The sequence below is a fragment of the Mizuhopecten yessoensis genome, unplaced genomic scaffold (assembly GCF_002113885.1).
Source record: "Mizuhopecten yessoensis strain PY_sf001 unplaced genomic scaffold, ASM211388v2 scaffold523, whole genome shotgun sequence".
Taxonomy (NCBI): Eukaryota; Metazoa; Mollusca; class Bivalvia; order Pectinida; family Pectinidae; genus Mizuhopecten; species Mizuhopecten yessoensis.
In genome coordinates, this window is record NW_018403589.1 from 702,083 (window position 1) to 718,544 (window position 16,462).

General features: G+C 35.7%; 1 protein-coding gene across 2 annotated transcripts; it reads left to right on the top strand.

Annotated features, from left to right (window-relative positions):
- Nucleotides 1-1,067: 1,067 nt before the first annotated feature.
- Nucleotides 1,068-16,214, top strand: LOC110450269 (peroxisomal membrane protein PEX14-like). 2 transcript variants are annotated; one of them, XM_021497734.1, is made up of 10 exons: nt 1,068-1,113; nt 3,350-3,403; nt 4,624-4,708; nt 7,157-7,303; nt 8,199-8,293; nt 8,863-9,051; nt 10,369-10,460; nt 11,416-11,623; nt 13,166-13,197; nt 13,933-13,972. In XM_021497734.1, exons 1-9 carry the CDS (start codon nt 1,093-1,095, stop codon nt 13,178-13,180), a joined length of 906 nt encoding a protein of 301 aa, XP_021353409.1. In that variant the 5' UTR covers nt 1,068-1,092; the 3' UTR covers nt 13,181-13,197; nt 13,933-13,972. The 2 variants fall into 2 exon arrangements, with proteins under 2 accessions (XP_021353409.1, XP_021353402.1); XM_021497727.1 differs by lacking the exon at nt 13,166-13,197 and having other exon boundaries at nt 13,933-16,214.
- Nucleotides 16,215-16,462: the final 248 nt, after the last annotated feature.

Consider the following 16,462-nt stretch of genomic DNA (forward strand, 5'->3'; position numbering starts at 1 on the left):
AAAAAATAGTTTTCTTAGAAAAGAACTGTCGATCACAATATGACACACACAAACACATTTCCAACTGAGTTAAATTAAAAAAATATCACGATTGGTAAACTAATTATAGCATACCACCAGATTATTAATTAAAAAATCAGAAAATCAGAAAATAATCCACCAACATGTTATATTCTTCCAGATCGTTGGTTTGATCACGGAATTAGATTAGGTTCGATCTAGCATTTTTGAAAATCCTGTTAAGGATTTGCTCTTCTGAGGTTTAATCAAGTTACAATCTCGTTTTGGTCGTGGTGTCACAGGATTTTAATAAATTTAACAAATTTTGATCAATTTTGAAAGCAAACGCGCATTTGAAAATGTGTCAAAAAACTAGAAACCAATTATTTAAAGAAGCTTTTTACAATTGAAAAAAAAGAAACCAGCTTGGTGGCCATTTTGAAAATGTGATTTTTTTACGCTCCACGCAACGGAAAAATTTCAACGTTTATTAATCTTGACTGATTAATCACTAAAATTATCACCGCTTCACCAATTTATAATTGTAGCGAGTTTAATTTTGCTGTACAAGTTGAATGTTCAATGTTATGAAAATAATATGTAACAAAGTGGCAAGTAATACAATATCAGTCATACTTATTTATATCGGCTGAAGCTCATTTTTTTATACTGCAAAAGCTGAATTATGACACAAAAGGCTGTACTGGTTTAAGAAGAGAAACCCATTTCCTTTGTGAATATTAGGCGCATTTCCTTTCAATCCAGTGAATGTAAGTAAAAGATAGCCCTGAGAACTGTTTATATCAACTAAACAAACTGGTGAAAAAATGAGGATTTTTCAATTAAAAAATTAGAGGCACGGGTAACCTGAACTGCTTTTCTGAGATCAAAACATAATTTTGTTCTCTGTTTAAAATAAGGTAACATTTGCTAAAAAAATGTAAGTTAGTAGAATATTTTGACTTTTCTTATGAGCAGATCCTTAATAGTGTCTGCATTCTTTTGTAGGTCAACTGATGGTATATATCGTTCCGTATTTTAGTCGAATTCGTTCCGTATTCCGTTCCGCGTTTTACTTGCATTAAATCCAATATGGCGGACGATGATGGAAAGGTTTGTCAACAAATGAAACTTTACTGCGTTTTATGTCTGTCTGAGTTTTGAATTCCTTGTCATCGACTCACACACATGCTAAAAGTTATTTCATTAGATAACTGGTGTTCTGTAAATATTCAACGTTACTGGGGGGTTCATGATTTATAAAATAGTTCAAAGTCCACAATCCATGCACCTTCCACAGGTAGCCCGAGTTTCATCTGGCTCTGACACCGGGGCCGTTTTCGTTTAAACGGTCAAACCGGTCGGACCACTGTTGTTCGTTTATTAAATAAGGTCGGACCTAGTAATCTGATGCTGCCTGCAGGCGAGCCTTGACAAAGCCTTGCATGGCCTGCATAAACATTTGCAGGTCCGCCAGGATTAATACCTGAAATTGTTACATTTATAAATGGTCAAACCGGTTGTTCCGCATAAACGAACAAGCCCTAGACTTAGACATTTTGACAGATATATGTCTGGTGTATATCTATCTGGCAAAATGTTTTAAGTCTAGTGTCAGGGCCAGAGGAAACTCGGGCTAGTCCACAGGGACTAGAGTAGTCTACAGTAGCACTCAATAAGAGGCTTGACACGGTGAGGTATTTTTGACCACAGGTTACTGTTAGTAACTAGCCTCGTCTGTTAATACACCTATAATATAATCAAGGTTGCTAACTCCGCCCCCTAGTAAAATGACCAAGTTCCAGAAAACATGCAATTTTGTCATAACTGTTCATAGAATGACGCGAGGAGGAGTCTAGAAGTGACAGAAAAATATTTTCCTTTAATTTGATTTGCCATATATCATGCAGTATAATTTTCGGTAGACTTCATGAAACATCGAAAAATCAGTTGGTCGGACACTGTGCTGTCCACAGGATGACATGCTAAATCCCTAGTGGGTAGCGCAAAACACACGGCATGTCAGCTATTCAATGTTGGTACAGTGTTTCTACGATAGGAAACAAACTTACTTTTATTATCATGTCGGACATCTGAGTCCAGTTTTCAAGCTAGTCAGGCTGACAATCGGAAATCTGAACAGAGCCTGCCATTTTCTCCAACTTTTGTAACCTCAGCGCTGATTGTTCCGTTAAATTTAGAAGCCAATCAGCGTCGAGGTCACAAAAGTTAGAGAAAATGGCAGGCTCTGTTCAGATTTCTGATCGTTAATATCAACTTCATCCCGAACGTGATTGGTAAACTTCTCAAAAATCTCGACGCACATAAGGCACCCGGCCCAGGTAACATCTCACCAAGGGTCTTAAAGAAGACACGCGCGGCCACAGCTCCATTACTTAATCTTTTCTTCACAAAGTCATTTGCAACGGGTGTGGTTCCGGCTGACTGGCGCACTGCCAACATATCGCCTGTCTTCAAGAAAGGACAGAAGTTTGTCGCAGCGAATTACAGGCCGATATCCCTCACATCTGTTTGCTGCAAAGTAACGGAGCACATCAACACCTCTTCCATCAATTCATGTCCCATGGCGAGAAAACATCATTCTCTATGACCTGCAGCATGGTTTTAGGAAAGGCAGATCATGTGAGACCCAGCTGATCAAGTTATAACCAACATTAAGTGGGTATACACATCCAGAAGATTGTTAGCAAGGCAAACAGGATGCTGGGCTTTCTACGTATGACCTGCAGATTTCCTCCACCAAGATAAAATCCATGGCATACTTCGTGCTTGTAAGACCTCTGCTGGAGTATGACTGCACTGTTTGGGACCCCCAGGCCAAGGGGAACATTAATCAAATCGAGCAAATACAGAGAAGAGCAGCGCAGTACGTAACCTGCCGCCACAGACACACCTCCAGCATCTCTTCAGAAAAGACGAGATGACACTCGCCTGGCTATGTTGTGCAGGATCGACCGTGGCCTAGTTGCGATAAGTAAAGGCGGAAGACTGCTACCATCTCGCAGACTTGGTAGAACTGTCTCTTTGAGATAAGAAATTGTCCAAATACATGTACATCTCCCTCTTTTGGGGTCCCCTTGTCATTGGTTATGTTTATAAGTAAACGGGCCTTTACTGTACAAATTGAGTGGTCAAACTGGACATTTGGAATTTTCTATGAATGTGGCAATAGCAAGGAAACATAACTGGCAGTACAGACAACACATACATTCAATAAATGAAATATTGTTTTAACGATATGTATGTCTGAATATTGATTGATAGGGAAAACATTTTGTACACTCATGTCATCGATTAAAAATAACAGGTTTTTGCTTTCCTTCCTCAGGTTGAAGTGACTAAAGATGTGTTAGCTCCCGCTGAAGGACCCAGAGAAGAAATTGTATGTGTATTGATACTCTTTGTGTGCCTCTACAAGAACATGTGTTACTGACCAGTATATCAGTTTAAATCATCAGCTAAATATCAGTCAAATGAATGAGACATTTCCTGAACCAAGACATTTTCTTTGTAGCTACTGATACAAGCTAATACAGATAATTTACACTAAATAAACCTCCTTATGCATGCCTCCTGCCAGTTAATGTTTACCCCACACTATCCAGCTAATATATTAGTAGTACTATTATTTGTTACCCTGTATATTCCGTCTTTGCGTATTGCAGAGTTATCTTCTCTTGTGAGCAGGTATTGATTGTTACGTCATTGGTTTGTGTGAGAAAATAACGTCGTTTTCTCAAAAATTGATGACGTTACTCTCACAAACCGATGACGTAACAATCAATACCTGCTCACAAGAGAAGATAACTCTGCAATACGCAAAGATGGAATACATGTATGTGTGATTGTAATCCCTCAGAGTAATGCACTATTTTTTATTTATTGAAGCAACATACTATATAACTTAATGACATATATGCTATGTTAATGTGACATGTATTTGCTTTAGAAAAGTTATCTACCGGTATCAGTAAATCCTGTAAAAAAATATCCACTTGAACCGTAATTGGACTTTAATGCAATGATCCCCAATATATACATATACAAATGAATACCCAGTACAGGGAAAAGCCTGGAATTTGAGAGCAGTAGGCCATTTTCAGCAATTTTTAGTCAATATCAAAATTAAGATGGTCCATTATATGAAAAATTAAAAGAAACATGGAGGGCTCAATTTCAGTTTTTAGGGGTCAATTGCCCCATGGCTCCCTCAATGGATTATCCCTGCAGTATATCAAACAGTTATGATTCTTCTCCAGTATATCAAACTGTCCTGTATTCTTCTCCAGTATATCAAACTGTCCCATATTCTTCTCCAGTATATTAAACTGTCCCGTATTCTTCTTCAGTATATCAAACTGACCTGTATTCTTCTTCAGTATATCAAACTGTCCCGTATTCTTCTCTAGTACATGTAGCAAACTGTCCTGTATTCTTCTCCAAGGTCAAATTCAAAGCAAGAAGTCAAAGGTAAAATGATTCCACTACTTGTCTGAGCCTCATCTTCTAACTGGCTCAATATTTTTATGAAACCTTGATCTTAGAGGAACATGTATCAAAACAACATTTTATTAAGGAGATATTATTTTTGCATTTATGCAGATCACAACAGCTGTAAAATTCTTACAAAATCCAAAAGTCAGACAAAGTCCACTGTCACAGAGGAAAGCATTTTTACTAAAAAAAGGTAAGATGTGTTGATGTGTTAACAGCACTAGGTAATTGGTGATCTATTACTGACTTTATAAGCTCACCTGGCCTGATGTACCTGTGAGATTATACAATGATCTGCTGTCCTTCTCTCAGTCATCCATCAGTCAGCCAATTTCTTTAAGCATCTTCTTCTAAAGAACACTAAAGCCTGTATGCTAGTAAGGATATGTGAGTGTATTTTGTTCGGACAATCAAGTTTTGTTAATTAAATGATAACGTTATAATTATACATATTTAAAACCATGTTTGTAAGATACACGTGTATTTTTCTACAAGAATTCAAAAGTCATGATCCACACATTATGAGGTTTTGAAATATTTTTTTAAGAAATTTCTTGTATAAGTTTTTTTTTGTAAACAGATATGCATCATAACCTACATTCTAAAAGGTAATGGATTTTGAAACCCCTTAAGGTGGCTCCACACATCGTCATCAGCGTCCATTTTCGTGACGTACTTCCGGAAAAAGTACAGCTCGGACTCAATTATCTTGATCGAAATGTGCATGTACACCGTGTCGTCATTTCCGTATTGCGTATCGGGCATTCAATGTCGTTATGCAAATTATAGTTACACCTTGGCCGTTTTCGTTTAAACGGTCAAACCGATCGGACCACTGTTGTTCGTTTATTAAATAAGGTCGGACCTAGTAATCTGATGCTGCTTTCAGGCGAGCCTTGAGAAAGCCTTGCAAGGCCTGCATACACATTTGCAGGTCCGCCAGGATTTACACCCGAAATTGTTACATTTATAAACGGTCAAACCGGTTGTTCCGCATAAACGAACAGGCCCATGGTAAACAATAGTACACGTGCGTGCCGATGATATGTCAACACCCGATATCAAGATTTTACCGGGAAATGTATACTCACACGTACTTCAGGAATAAAGCTTTCCAATTCATAGACATAAACAGACTCACGGGAAGACAGTGACATGAGACCAGACGACCTCAAGAAGGTCATATAGGAAACACATGGAATGCGGACGTACCAACCTCACATGTGCATATCGCGTGTTTACACGAGTTCATAAGCTCGAGGTCGTTACGATTTTCGCTGTTGAGGGAGTTTCGCTCTGTCGATTAAATCGTGTTTACAAATGTAGTCTACTAGCTTACTCTGTGAAAATAATGTTTTGTAAAATATCAAGATACCTATGAAATGCATGTGTGAGTGCACGTGAGAACGGTATACCATGCGATAGCCTCTGGTCTGACATGTAATTATAAATATACCGTGAGTTAGCGGACTGTGGAATGATGTCCAAAGTGTACATGACTGAGGGTAATTTGGTTCCATTAAAGAACAATAAATTGATAATTTTGATATCATATTTTTGATTTATTTCCATCATTTTTGTTATATGTAAACAGGGACAACTGTCATTGTGTAAATGTCACCCCTCTGCAAAAAGTTCCGATTTTTTTCAAGGAAGATAACTCTTACCCGGATCGAAGTGATTGTAAAATGTAAAATAAATTAATTATAAAGCCATTGTGTATATTTTGTTCAATTTCCCATTCTATATGTATAGATCTTTGTGTCCTGTTGGCTTTTAGCTTGTAGATAATCACTTTTATCCGTTCAAATTCAATAAAAAACACTTTGTGTAACATGTGTTACATATTTTGCGATAAATAAAATATTTGTAGGGTTAATAAGAAATGCTTCTTTTCATTTTATTATTGTTGTTATTGTTCCGAACAATGTCACACCCCAAAAAAACCCGGAAAATATTAAAATTGACGAAAATTCAATTTTTTGGTATTTTTCCAAAAACGTCCCCTAACTATCGGAGTGTTAAGATTTTCATAAAATCAACTCTACATTGTTGCATAACCATTATATGAAAGTTTCAACGAATTTCGCTGGTTAATTACGAAAGTGTGGAGCCACCTTAAAACATGCTGAAATTTAAAAACTAAATTTCTGTATCTGTTATTTTCTAAATTAATTGCTTAATACATATCCTCAAAGTCTACCAGAGAGGGTGACATGTACTCAATAAAATCGTACACATGCTACACAAAGGATCTTTGAAATACATAATGTAAACTTTATTTAATAATTTACTAGCATTAGAAGAATAACAGATCAGTTCACAATTGAGGTGTACTCTAAGACTATTTTGGAATTGAAAATGTCATTTTCATAAGAGTTTATATGTGGTTATTAATGAGTAAAGTTTAAAAGAAATCCAACCATTCACAAACCTCATGTTACTCTATCATAGACTAAAATTCACATTCAAATGTCACTTTTTACAGATTTCAATTTCTCTTTTTTAGATTTTTTTTAGATTTAATTTTCTCTTAGTACAGTTTAAATTCTCCTTCAATTTCTCTTTAATACTGATTAAAATTGATCTTTTTATAAATGTCAATTCCTCTTTACACATATTATACATGATTTTATTGCAGGTTTAACCAAAGAAGAAATAGACATTGCAGTTCAGAAGGCAGGTGTAGGACAAGATGACAAGGTCATGCAAGTGTTCCCTCCCCAATCCTCAGGGCAGATGGCTCCACGCTCCAACAGTGGTACTCAGCAGATGGTGTCATCTCCAGGTATGTGAGCTGTGTGTCGGAGATGAAATAATTATAGGTAAAGTAACGTATGAGATATGTAGTTTATAATTCAAACTTAGGCTTGTGTCACCTCTGGGTATGTAGTCTTTTAGTTTTGAGTTCAAATTCAAACTGTTACTTCTAGTTCTACCTGTGCCGATCAATCATTGACCTTACTTGTCACTTTTACATGGGTATGTATGGAGAGGTTAAAATCTTTTGAGTTTAATTTGTTTAACTTATAAATATATTTAACATAAGGTACCTGTAATAGGAGGTTGTTTTTTGTGTCTGATGATAAGAACATGAAATTTGATTTTAACTTGAGATCAATAGGTAGAAAGATTAAACTGTATTTCATGTTCTGATTGCCAGTATAGACATGCAAAACAGTGTGCTATCAACATTATAAAACACGATTTGTTTGATATTTATAAAACAGTATGCTATCAATATTATAAAACATAATTTGTTTGATATTTATGCATTTGTCGTTTGGGATTTAACAACACACTTATTTTTTGTCAATAAAGTACAAAGGACATGTACATTATGTCTGCAAGAATTATCAGGTTGTTTTTGGTTAGGGTTGAATTACTTCAGGTGGACATTACATGATCGAAATATAGCTCTTCCAGAGATAAGAAGTGGATCAGCATCCAATCAAACATGACCTGTAGCCAATCAAACATGACCTGTAGCCAATCAAACATGACCTGTTGCCAATCAAACATGACCTGTAGCATATCAAACATGACCTGTAGCCAATCAAACATGACCTGTAGCCAATCAAACATGACCTGTAGCCAATCAAAACACTCTTTACAAACAAATAACATTTACAGACAATCTTTATTTTGTTTATCCTACCCATCAGTGTTCCTTCCTTTTTCAGTTGATATTTACACGAAATGGCAAAAAGTGAGAGACATACTTTCTGTGATAGCATTAGCCAGTGGATTGACGTATGCTGCCTATAAGTTTTATAAGGTGAGGTGTGGTGTTGTATGTTCTCCTTAACTCTTACAGTTGAGTTGTGTATGATGATACCTTTTTAAAGTCAACTTTTTAATTATATCACTGGCAGATTTCCCTTTATATCAGTATTTCTGAATCACTTGAGCAAGACAATTTGACAGTTTTAGAACCCTGGTTTGTTGGTAGACACAAGTTCAACTCCCAGTGTTGGTAGCAGTTTATACTGAACCTTCAAACAGGGTTGTGATAATTGTATAGGTATTTTCTGGACAGTCTGGGGTAAAACAATGGATTGTCCTTATCAGATTTAGTGTTGTATGTAATAAATACACTAAAAGACACCTTCAGGAATTGTAAACCATTCTTTGTAAATCTAAGATTCTTAAGCTGTTTATTGAAAGTAGACCTTTGTTATCAAAGCAAATTTTTACAATTGCATACAAAATTTGATATACTTTTAAAGGGGATGTTATTATTGTTTCGACATTAGAGTTAAAAAGTCAGAAAGATGAAGAGACATTGCAGGTACCATCAAACGTTATAAGCCACTACTGAGTTTGTGTTCAACTCCTTGACAACAGGAAATATTGAAACCATGGTTACTAGGACAACCACGAATGGAGGAAAGGCTTTTCACTTTGGAGAAACTACAGAGCAGTGTAGTAGAGAGACTGACCGCTGTCCAGGAGACACTGACCGGCTTCCAGGAACAGGTTTCCAAAGAGCAGGAAAAGGTTCAGCAGTTGTCACATGAGATACATGCTAAACAGGTAATTTCATCAGATTTTATTGCCTTTATATATGTCAATAGGATTGGACATCAGGCTAAGCAGATCAAGTCCTTTCCAATGTTATTTTACAAACAAGAGATATATAGGGGGCCTGCTTGATTAAGCGGACCAACCGGTGTGTCTATTTTCTAAATGTAATGTTTCAAGAGTAAAACCTGACAGACCTACAAACAGACCTAAAAATGTTAATAAAGGTCTTTAAAGTCTTTGCCAAGGCTTGCCAGAAAACAACATCAAATCACTAGGTACATCCCTATGTCATAGACGAACAACTCTGGTCCAACCGTTTGGAATGTGATAAATGAAAACAGCCATTAGTGTTATAACAATCCAAATAATAAGTAAGGTAAAGGGAAGACAACTCCAATTAAATCTGTGAAATAAGTCTCCTTTTTTTTTATTAATAACCTACCTTGCACAAACTGGACGAAGTGGTATTCACACTTAAAGGGGCGTGTAGACAGTTGGATCCCAACATGCCCACTGGCACAACTGGAAGGAACTTTAGGTTTACACTGATCATTCAGCCTGCCTGTTCATCAGTTTGTCACATTTGGTATGTGTGTATCTCTTTATATCTCATGCTGAAGTTGGGTCAGATGATCATCAATATAAAGAGTTACACCCCTTAGTTCAATGTGCATCACTTTGTTCTGGGGACTATCAATACAATATGAGGACCTTGTAGAAGCTACCTCATCAGATGTTAAGTTCTGGTCCTAAGTCACCTGGCTAATACATCCACGTTGGTGTATGCTACGACCTCAGGTATTGAATCCCAGTTATATACATTGAAGGTTTCAGTGATTTTCACTTACCCAAATCCACCCTTCGTCTGCCTAGATATTTCTTACTGCAGGCAAAACACTTGAGATTCCACTGTGTTCTTTTTGTATGTACAATAACCCCTTCCAATTTAATATAGTAATAGCATAATTGGGCAAAAAATACTTCCATTGACCAGGTAGCTTTGATTGTTAGAGCAGCAGTGTAACAGTCTGAGGTCCTGGGTTCAAATTCTCGTCTGCACACAATTTTTATATTCAGAAAATTGTTGTTGATTACATTTTGTTTATTCTGTCTGTATTTTTCATAAAAGTCTCACAAGGTAGGGTGTTCATTTCAGATACGATTTGTGAAAGCTGTAGTCATGCAGGGAAAAATAGTTTCCAATGCATATTTACCGATTTTGAAATTGGTACATGAATCCTTATATTGAATGGTAGAAAGCATATTAGGTAGATATATTTATGTTATTCCACATCTTATAAGGTTCTTGTTTCTTTTTATCTCCAGTCGTCAGAAATTTTGCAGACCTCTCAAGATTCGCAAACAATGAACGATGTGAAATCAGAATTATCCAGTATTAAAGGACTTCTGTTGAACAGGTAAGTGTACATGTACCGTACTTGGGCCTTTATAACATTATCACGTTGAGTCATTCACAAGTCAGGTTGTTCACAGGTAAACATGTATCTATATGTCCTCAATATCACAGACACTTCAGTTTATGTCAGGCTGAGTTAAAGCTTACATCTTATGTATCAAAGTAAAATCACATTTAAAACACAGCTTTAGACAGACTCATAACATTTGTGATATTTAGGCTGAGAGTTATCTTCTTACGATAACCTGTCAATAGTTTTATCATCATTACAGAATTAAAGCAGATTGACTTTTTAAGCCTTTCAAATTTTCATGATTTCTAAAATTTCAATACCTTTTTAGGATTAAGACTGTTTAAAAACTATATTTAACTCGACACATGGGCTTCAGGAATGCTCCCTCTCCCAGCATATCTGCAAAGTTCGAAGCCCATTCATAAATAGGGACTAAGACATGCTGGGAAAACCTGAATTACACTATATTTTAGAAATTGTGGCCAAGGTCAAAGGTCAAATTGAGGTCACAGTGACCTTGTGTTAGGATGCGACAATACATCTTACCAAAATGTACCTATACACAACATCTGATGCCAATCCATGAAGCAGCAGCAGGTATAGGCTCTGAAAAGAATTCTTTTAGTCAAGGTCAAATTGAGGTCACCTGATTCATGGATGCAGCTCACCGTCTTCCCATAATGCACCTTTGTACAAATTCTGATGCTGATTCATGAACCAGTGGCGGAGATATTCTCCAGAAACCAGTCAGCATGGATGACAGATGCAGGCATGCATGGACAAAGTGAATACTGAATACTCCCAACTTCTTCTTTGAAGCGGGGGTCTAAAAGATAAACATATAAAGATATTAGTCTATATTGAAGTTACCAATAAAGCTAGCATGTACAGTACCCAAGCTTTCAAAGAAGGAAATTTTGAACTCGTTGAATTCCTTTTGCAGACGCCAGTTTCCTCCCACGCCGGCCAGCACCCCACTTCTACCCTCATGGCAATTGTCCTCGTCACCAGGAGAAAGGTCTGTCCCCATTACAAACGGTAAACCCTCACTAGTGACACCTAGTGGAGATAGTGGAAACATGACGGATGCTTTGGGCATGCTGAATAGCAATGACAATACCAGGGAAGACAACTCTGATGGACAGACTAATGTGAGTTAACTCCTCACTGGAGAGTTTTGATTAACAATTATTATCAGTGTCAAATACTAATGTACCGGTAGCAGAACTTTCCACGGACCGATATCCCTTGTAGTTTAGTATTAGAATCTTGCTCTTTTCCATCCTATTACTATGTGTTATATCATGAATTCATATATTGTCTCTATCAATTCTGTTGATGTATACAACGTTACAACTTTTTACTGGTATTAAAACAAAAATTGGTTAATCCATAATTTTAATATATTAATATTCCGTGGTACAGTGTTCGAAAAAATTACTGATTGCAAGCTATGACAAAGCAAAGGAAAGGCAATTACATTTCATGTGAAATATTAATAAATATTAATAATTATTGTGTCAATTTATTTCCAATTTGAGTTGAAACATCTAAAAATGTGAAGTTTTACTACCTTTAAGAACTAATAGTGGAATGTTACGCACAGGATTAGAAAACTCAGGGATGGAATTGTAATAAGGGTTATAATAAAGGTTTTGTAATTGTATCCCCAACTCACCAACCTTATTGGGTAAGGTAATGACTTTGTCAGTGCATCTGTCTGTGATTAAGGTATGTCATGAACCACTCAACAGTTTCAGTTCATGTTTATACCATGGTTAGATTTTAGTGGTCATTTGTCAAGGTTAAAGGGTCAGAGGTCACAATTGACTTCTTTTTAAAGTAAAAAGCTTGGCTTGTGTACACAATATCTTTAGATCAGATTTAGTTTATATATATAATAGAATAATCACATTTAGTTTTACACTTGATAAGATTTTGGTGGCGATAGGTCAAGGTTAAAGGGTCAAAGATAACACTTGATGNTTTTTGGGGGGGGGGGGGGGGGGGGGGGGGAGTTGTGTCTATGTGAGCCCTTGCTCACTTCCTTTTCATTGGGTCAGACATACATATCAATCTCTTTTAATCAGTGACATCAGAGATCCTATTGTCATCTCTACACTCTTATTTCGATCTCTTGGGAGAGGTCTGTTTCATACAATGAGAAACCAGACATGGCATTCAGGAGTTCTAGCCTAGAGATTACTACAGTTATAAGTCTGAGGCTTGAAGTACACACTTCAGAAGCATTGTGGTAACTATAAGGTATTTTACATAGAACTGGAACTTAATGCTTGATCACTTACTAAGATACATATTTTTGAAAAGTTTATTTTTTGAGGTTGTGAGATAACAGTGAATACCTGTGTATTCTCTATCAATACTCAGAAGAATTCGGCCTACTGCCTAATTCTGTAAGAAATGCTTAAAGTGTACTGTGACTACAGAATGATTTTAACGCAGGACTTTCTTGTGTGCATTTACATACAAACATACCAATTGTTGCAAGTAAATTTTAGATTTTATTCCAAAATTTCTTCGTTCTTACAATTATTTTGTTACCTGTAGTTGTCTATCATTAGACACAATAGCGGACAGGTACACGCACAATGTACTGCTTAACGATAATAAACAATGGGAACAATGGATGATGTCACAACCATGTTTATAGTCATGCAAATCTTTGATTACAGAACTACTACATGTAGTACATCTATTTACACTGGTTTGTATGCAGGTTTTTGTGAGTGTTATGGAAACATAGACTAAAATGTATTTGCGATTATGCGATCACATACTTCTGGTTTGACATACACATTACCTATATGCTCACATGTCAGAAGGTTCTTAATTTCTTCTTGGGGATCTAAATACTAACATTAAACTGGATAATGTTTGGATTTGGATACATGAATCGTAATCACACCAGTATTTTACTTGCATTTTGACAGGTAATCTCAAGTCTTTGCTATATTCACTGTTTCTACAACATGCATGCACACAATTATTAACTTGTGAATGATTCAATATATACTCTAATTTTGCAATTATACAAATCTCAATAGCTGTGCACTAATTTTTTCTATCTAAAAATACCATTTTTGTGTGTCATCTTTGGTGATGCATTTATATGTAACTAAAACTTTGATAAATGATAAATATCTACGATCTACACCATGAACTATAATAAATGTAATGGTATATATACTTTCACAATGTCAACTGTATACATTTTTATTGTTGCATATACCCAGGTAATATTTATCATAAGTTCTCAAATGTATGCTACAACTTCCCAGTGACCAGTTGTTGACTAGGAATGCCAGTTGACAAATGAGCTATACTGTGGGACAGTTTAGTCATCAAAGATAATTTTTAGGTTAATATAGATAAGAACCAAATAAGACAGGATGTTCTATATACACTTTGTTGACCTAGGACTTGTTGATATATTTTTCAGAAAAAAGTAAACTTCAGTGAGTCCGCTATAACAGAGTCCTTACAAGCAGTAACAGAATCTGACACAAAGGTAGATAACTCTGTCACAATGGGAGATAAATCCGCAACAATGGGAGATAAATCCGCCACAATGGGAGATAACTCCACAGAAGAAAGTATGACTGTGTCAGAGGAAGGTCAGATGTCAGAGGTCAACACAACTGAGGCCAAAACCGAAGATGATGAACTTGATTGAATGGAAATATCCTAGTGGATGATCATATTATCATAATCAGAATGGGAGTTTAATAGGTCAAGAGACAGTCAATGTGATATTGATTTTGAATATAGGGATGTGTAATTGGTCGAGTGTGAGTTGATCAATGTTCATAGACCACACAAAAAAATCATACTGGAAGTAGGTTCTGTCTGAAATTGAGTATAACTGAAAGAGTATCAGAGATGAGAAAATGCTACAAATTTATTATCTACAAAGACCACTTGTAGATAGCAGTGTCATCTGAGTAACATGCTAGAGAATAATTATATCAACTTTCATAAATATCAGAATTAAAAAACGAAATCTTTTATTTCGATAGCATCTGAATGGGACAAGAAATGCAAAAAGAATGATGTTATTGAAAAATGGGAACTGGAAAACATTTATAGATCTAGCAATTTTCATGAAATTTCCACTAAGGAATTGGCCTTTTGAAAGATGGAATTCTGGTTCAGTGACGTATTTGTAATGTCAAAGGTTAATCTTTGTAAGTGATAAATGATTGAATTGTGATTCTTGGATAAAAGTGCAATAATGATAATGTGGTTATAATGTCCAGATCAGTTTTACAATGCAAAGAACACTGTTGAAATAATTAAAACTGATTTTGCAAAAATCCTATTAATTTGTTACCATGCATCACCTTTAATTCTGATATAAATACTGTAAAATGTTGATATAATGATCTTCATTTCAGCTGCGACCAAAATTAATATATTTCAAGGTCCACCTTTCCTTCATTCTTATTGATTCCTATAAACATCTCCACCGATGTATTACCAAGCTTCTTCATATTGCCATAATGTTTGCTGGACAAATGGTGAGAATGTAACAATGTCTAACTGTAGTTTCCTTGTTGAGAGTTTTTATCCAAGAAAGAGCTTGCCGCCTACTTGAGTTATATTTGCCTATGCCATCATTTTAGTTCATGAACATTTCATAAAATTAGATATCACGATTTTCATGTATGTATGTAATGCATTTTTTTCCCCTGACGATTCCAAACTATGAAAGTCGCTGATTATTCTTCAGAATTTAGGAATCAAGGAATGTGTGACTGGAGTGTTTAGAAAGGTAATGTGGTTTAAGTTAGGTGTCTGTTGTGTTATCATGGTTTATCGTATATGGATATAAAGTACGTAATATGTTAATTTATGTATAACCAGTCAATGTTTATGTTTATGTTTTGAAGTTGAGGCTATAATAGGGTGGCCTGTATGAAAATGTTTGGTGAATAAGTTTAACCATTTTTTCCAGTGAAGCAGTATTGCTGTTAATTTCTGATACACAAACAGCATTAAGAAGAATCTGTATCTTAAAAGCAGTAAGTTAACTTAGTGTTGTGATGTTTACTGCCGTCAGTTGAAGCAGAGGGGCACACAACTACTATTAAAATTGGTCTTGTTAGACTTTCAGTCGTTGGGTAAGTTATATCCCAATAACGTACCCAGCGGATGAAAGTCTAACAAGATCAATATTAATAGTAGTCGTGTGCCCCTGTGGTTAAAGTTATGCAGATAAAGTTGACTGCAGTCAGTGGAAATATTGTAGAAAACTTGTTTTCTGTTTTATACATCAATTCCTGCATTCATAGAGCATTCATGATAGAAGTCCATATATTGGAATGGCGTGTTATTGCCTGTTGTATCTTAATCCAGCAGTATCTTCTGCTTGTGTTGACATTTCTCTGCCTGTGGGGTATGACAAAGAAATATCCAATTGAGGGGTGAGGATTTATGTTTGTTTAAACCTGAATCTTATCTTTTAGAGTTGATATTATTTTGTCATTCACCCAAAGATAATTAATATTACAGATTTCTTAAATTAAACATTGTTATGCATATTAATCATGTCCTGGATAGCATATGTAAAGGATTTTTTTCTGTACAATATTTTTGTGCCACCTTCTATTTTTTTCTGTTTCTTTTTTGTTTAATCATGATCAAGAATAGCCTTAATTTCTTGCAGTGATTGGGTATATAGACATTTATGATGATTATTAATAAATGTTTTTTATGTTTGAAAGAAAAAATATGTTTTGTTCTGTTTGATATTCTATATTCTGAGAACCGACAATGCAAATCGAAATGACTTAGAAATAATGAACATATTGATAAAAAAAAACCTCTTCACACTCCGCCCAATGAGCAACCTCTCCGAACTTGGTAAAGGGAGAGAACTCGTGATCACACCATATATTGATGCAGAGACAAACATATAAATGAACACTTTCAGACTGTATTCACAACAGAACCGCACACCGAAGTTTAAG

Coding starts and splice junctions, on each gene's coding strand:
- LOC110450269 (XM_021497727.1), top strand. CDS start 1,093: ATGGCGGACGATGATGGAAAG. Junction 10,461..11,415: donor AAAGGACTTCTGTTGAACAG/GTAAGTGTACAT, acceptor TTCCTTTTGCAG/ACGCCAGTTTCCTCCCACGC. Junction 11,624..13,932: donor ACTCTGATGGACAGACTAAT/GTGAGTTAACTC, acceptor TATATTTTTCAG/AAAAAAGTAAACTTCAGTGA.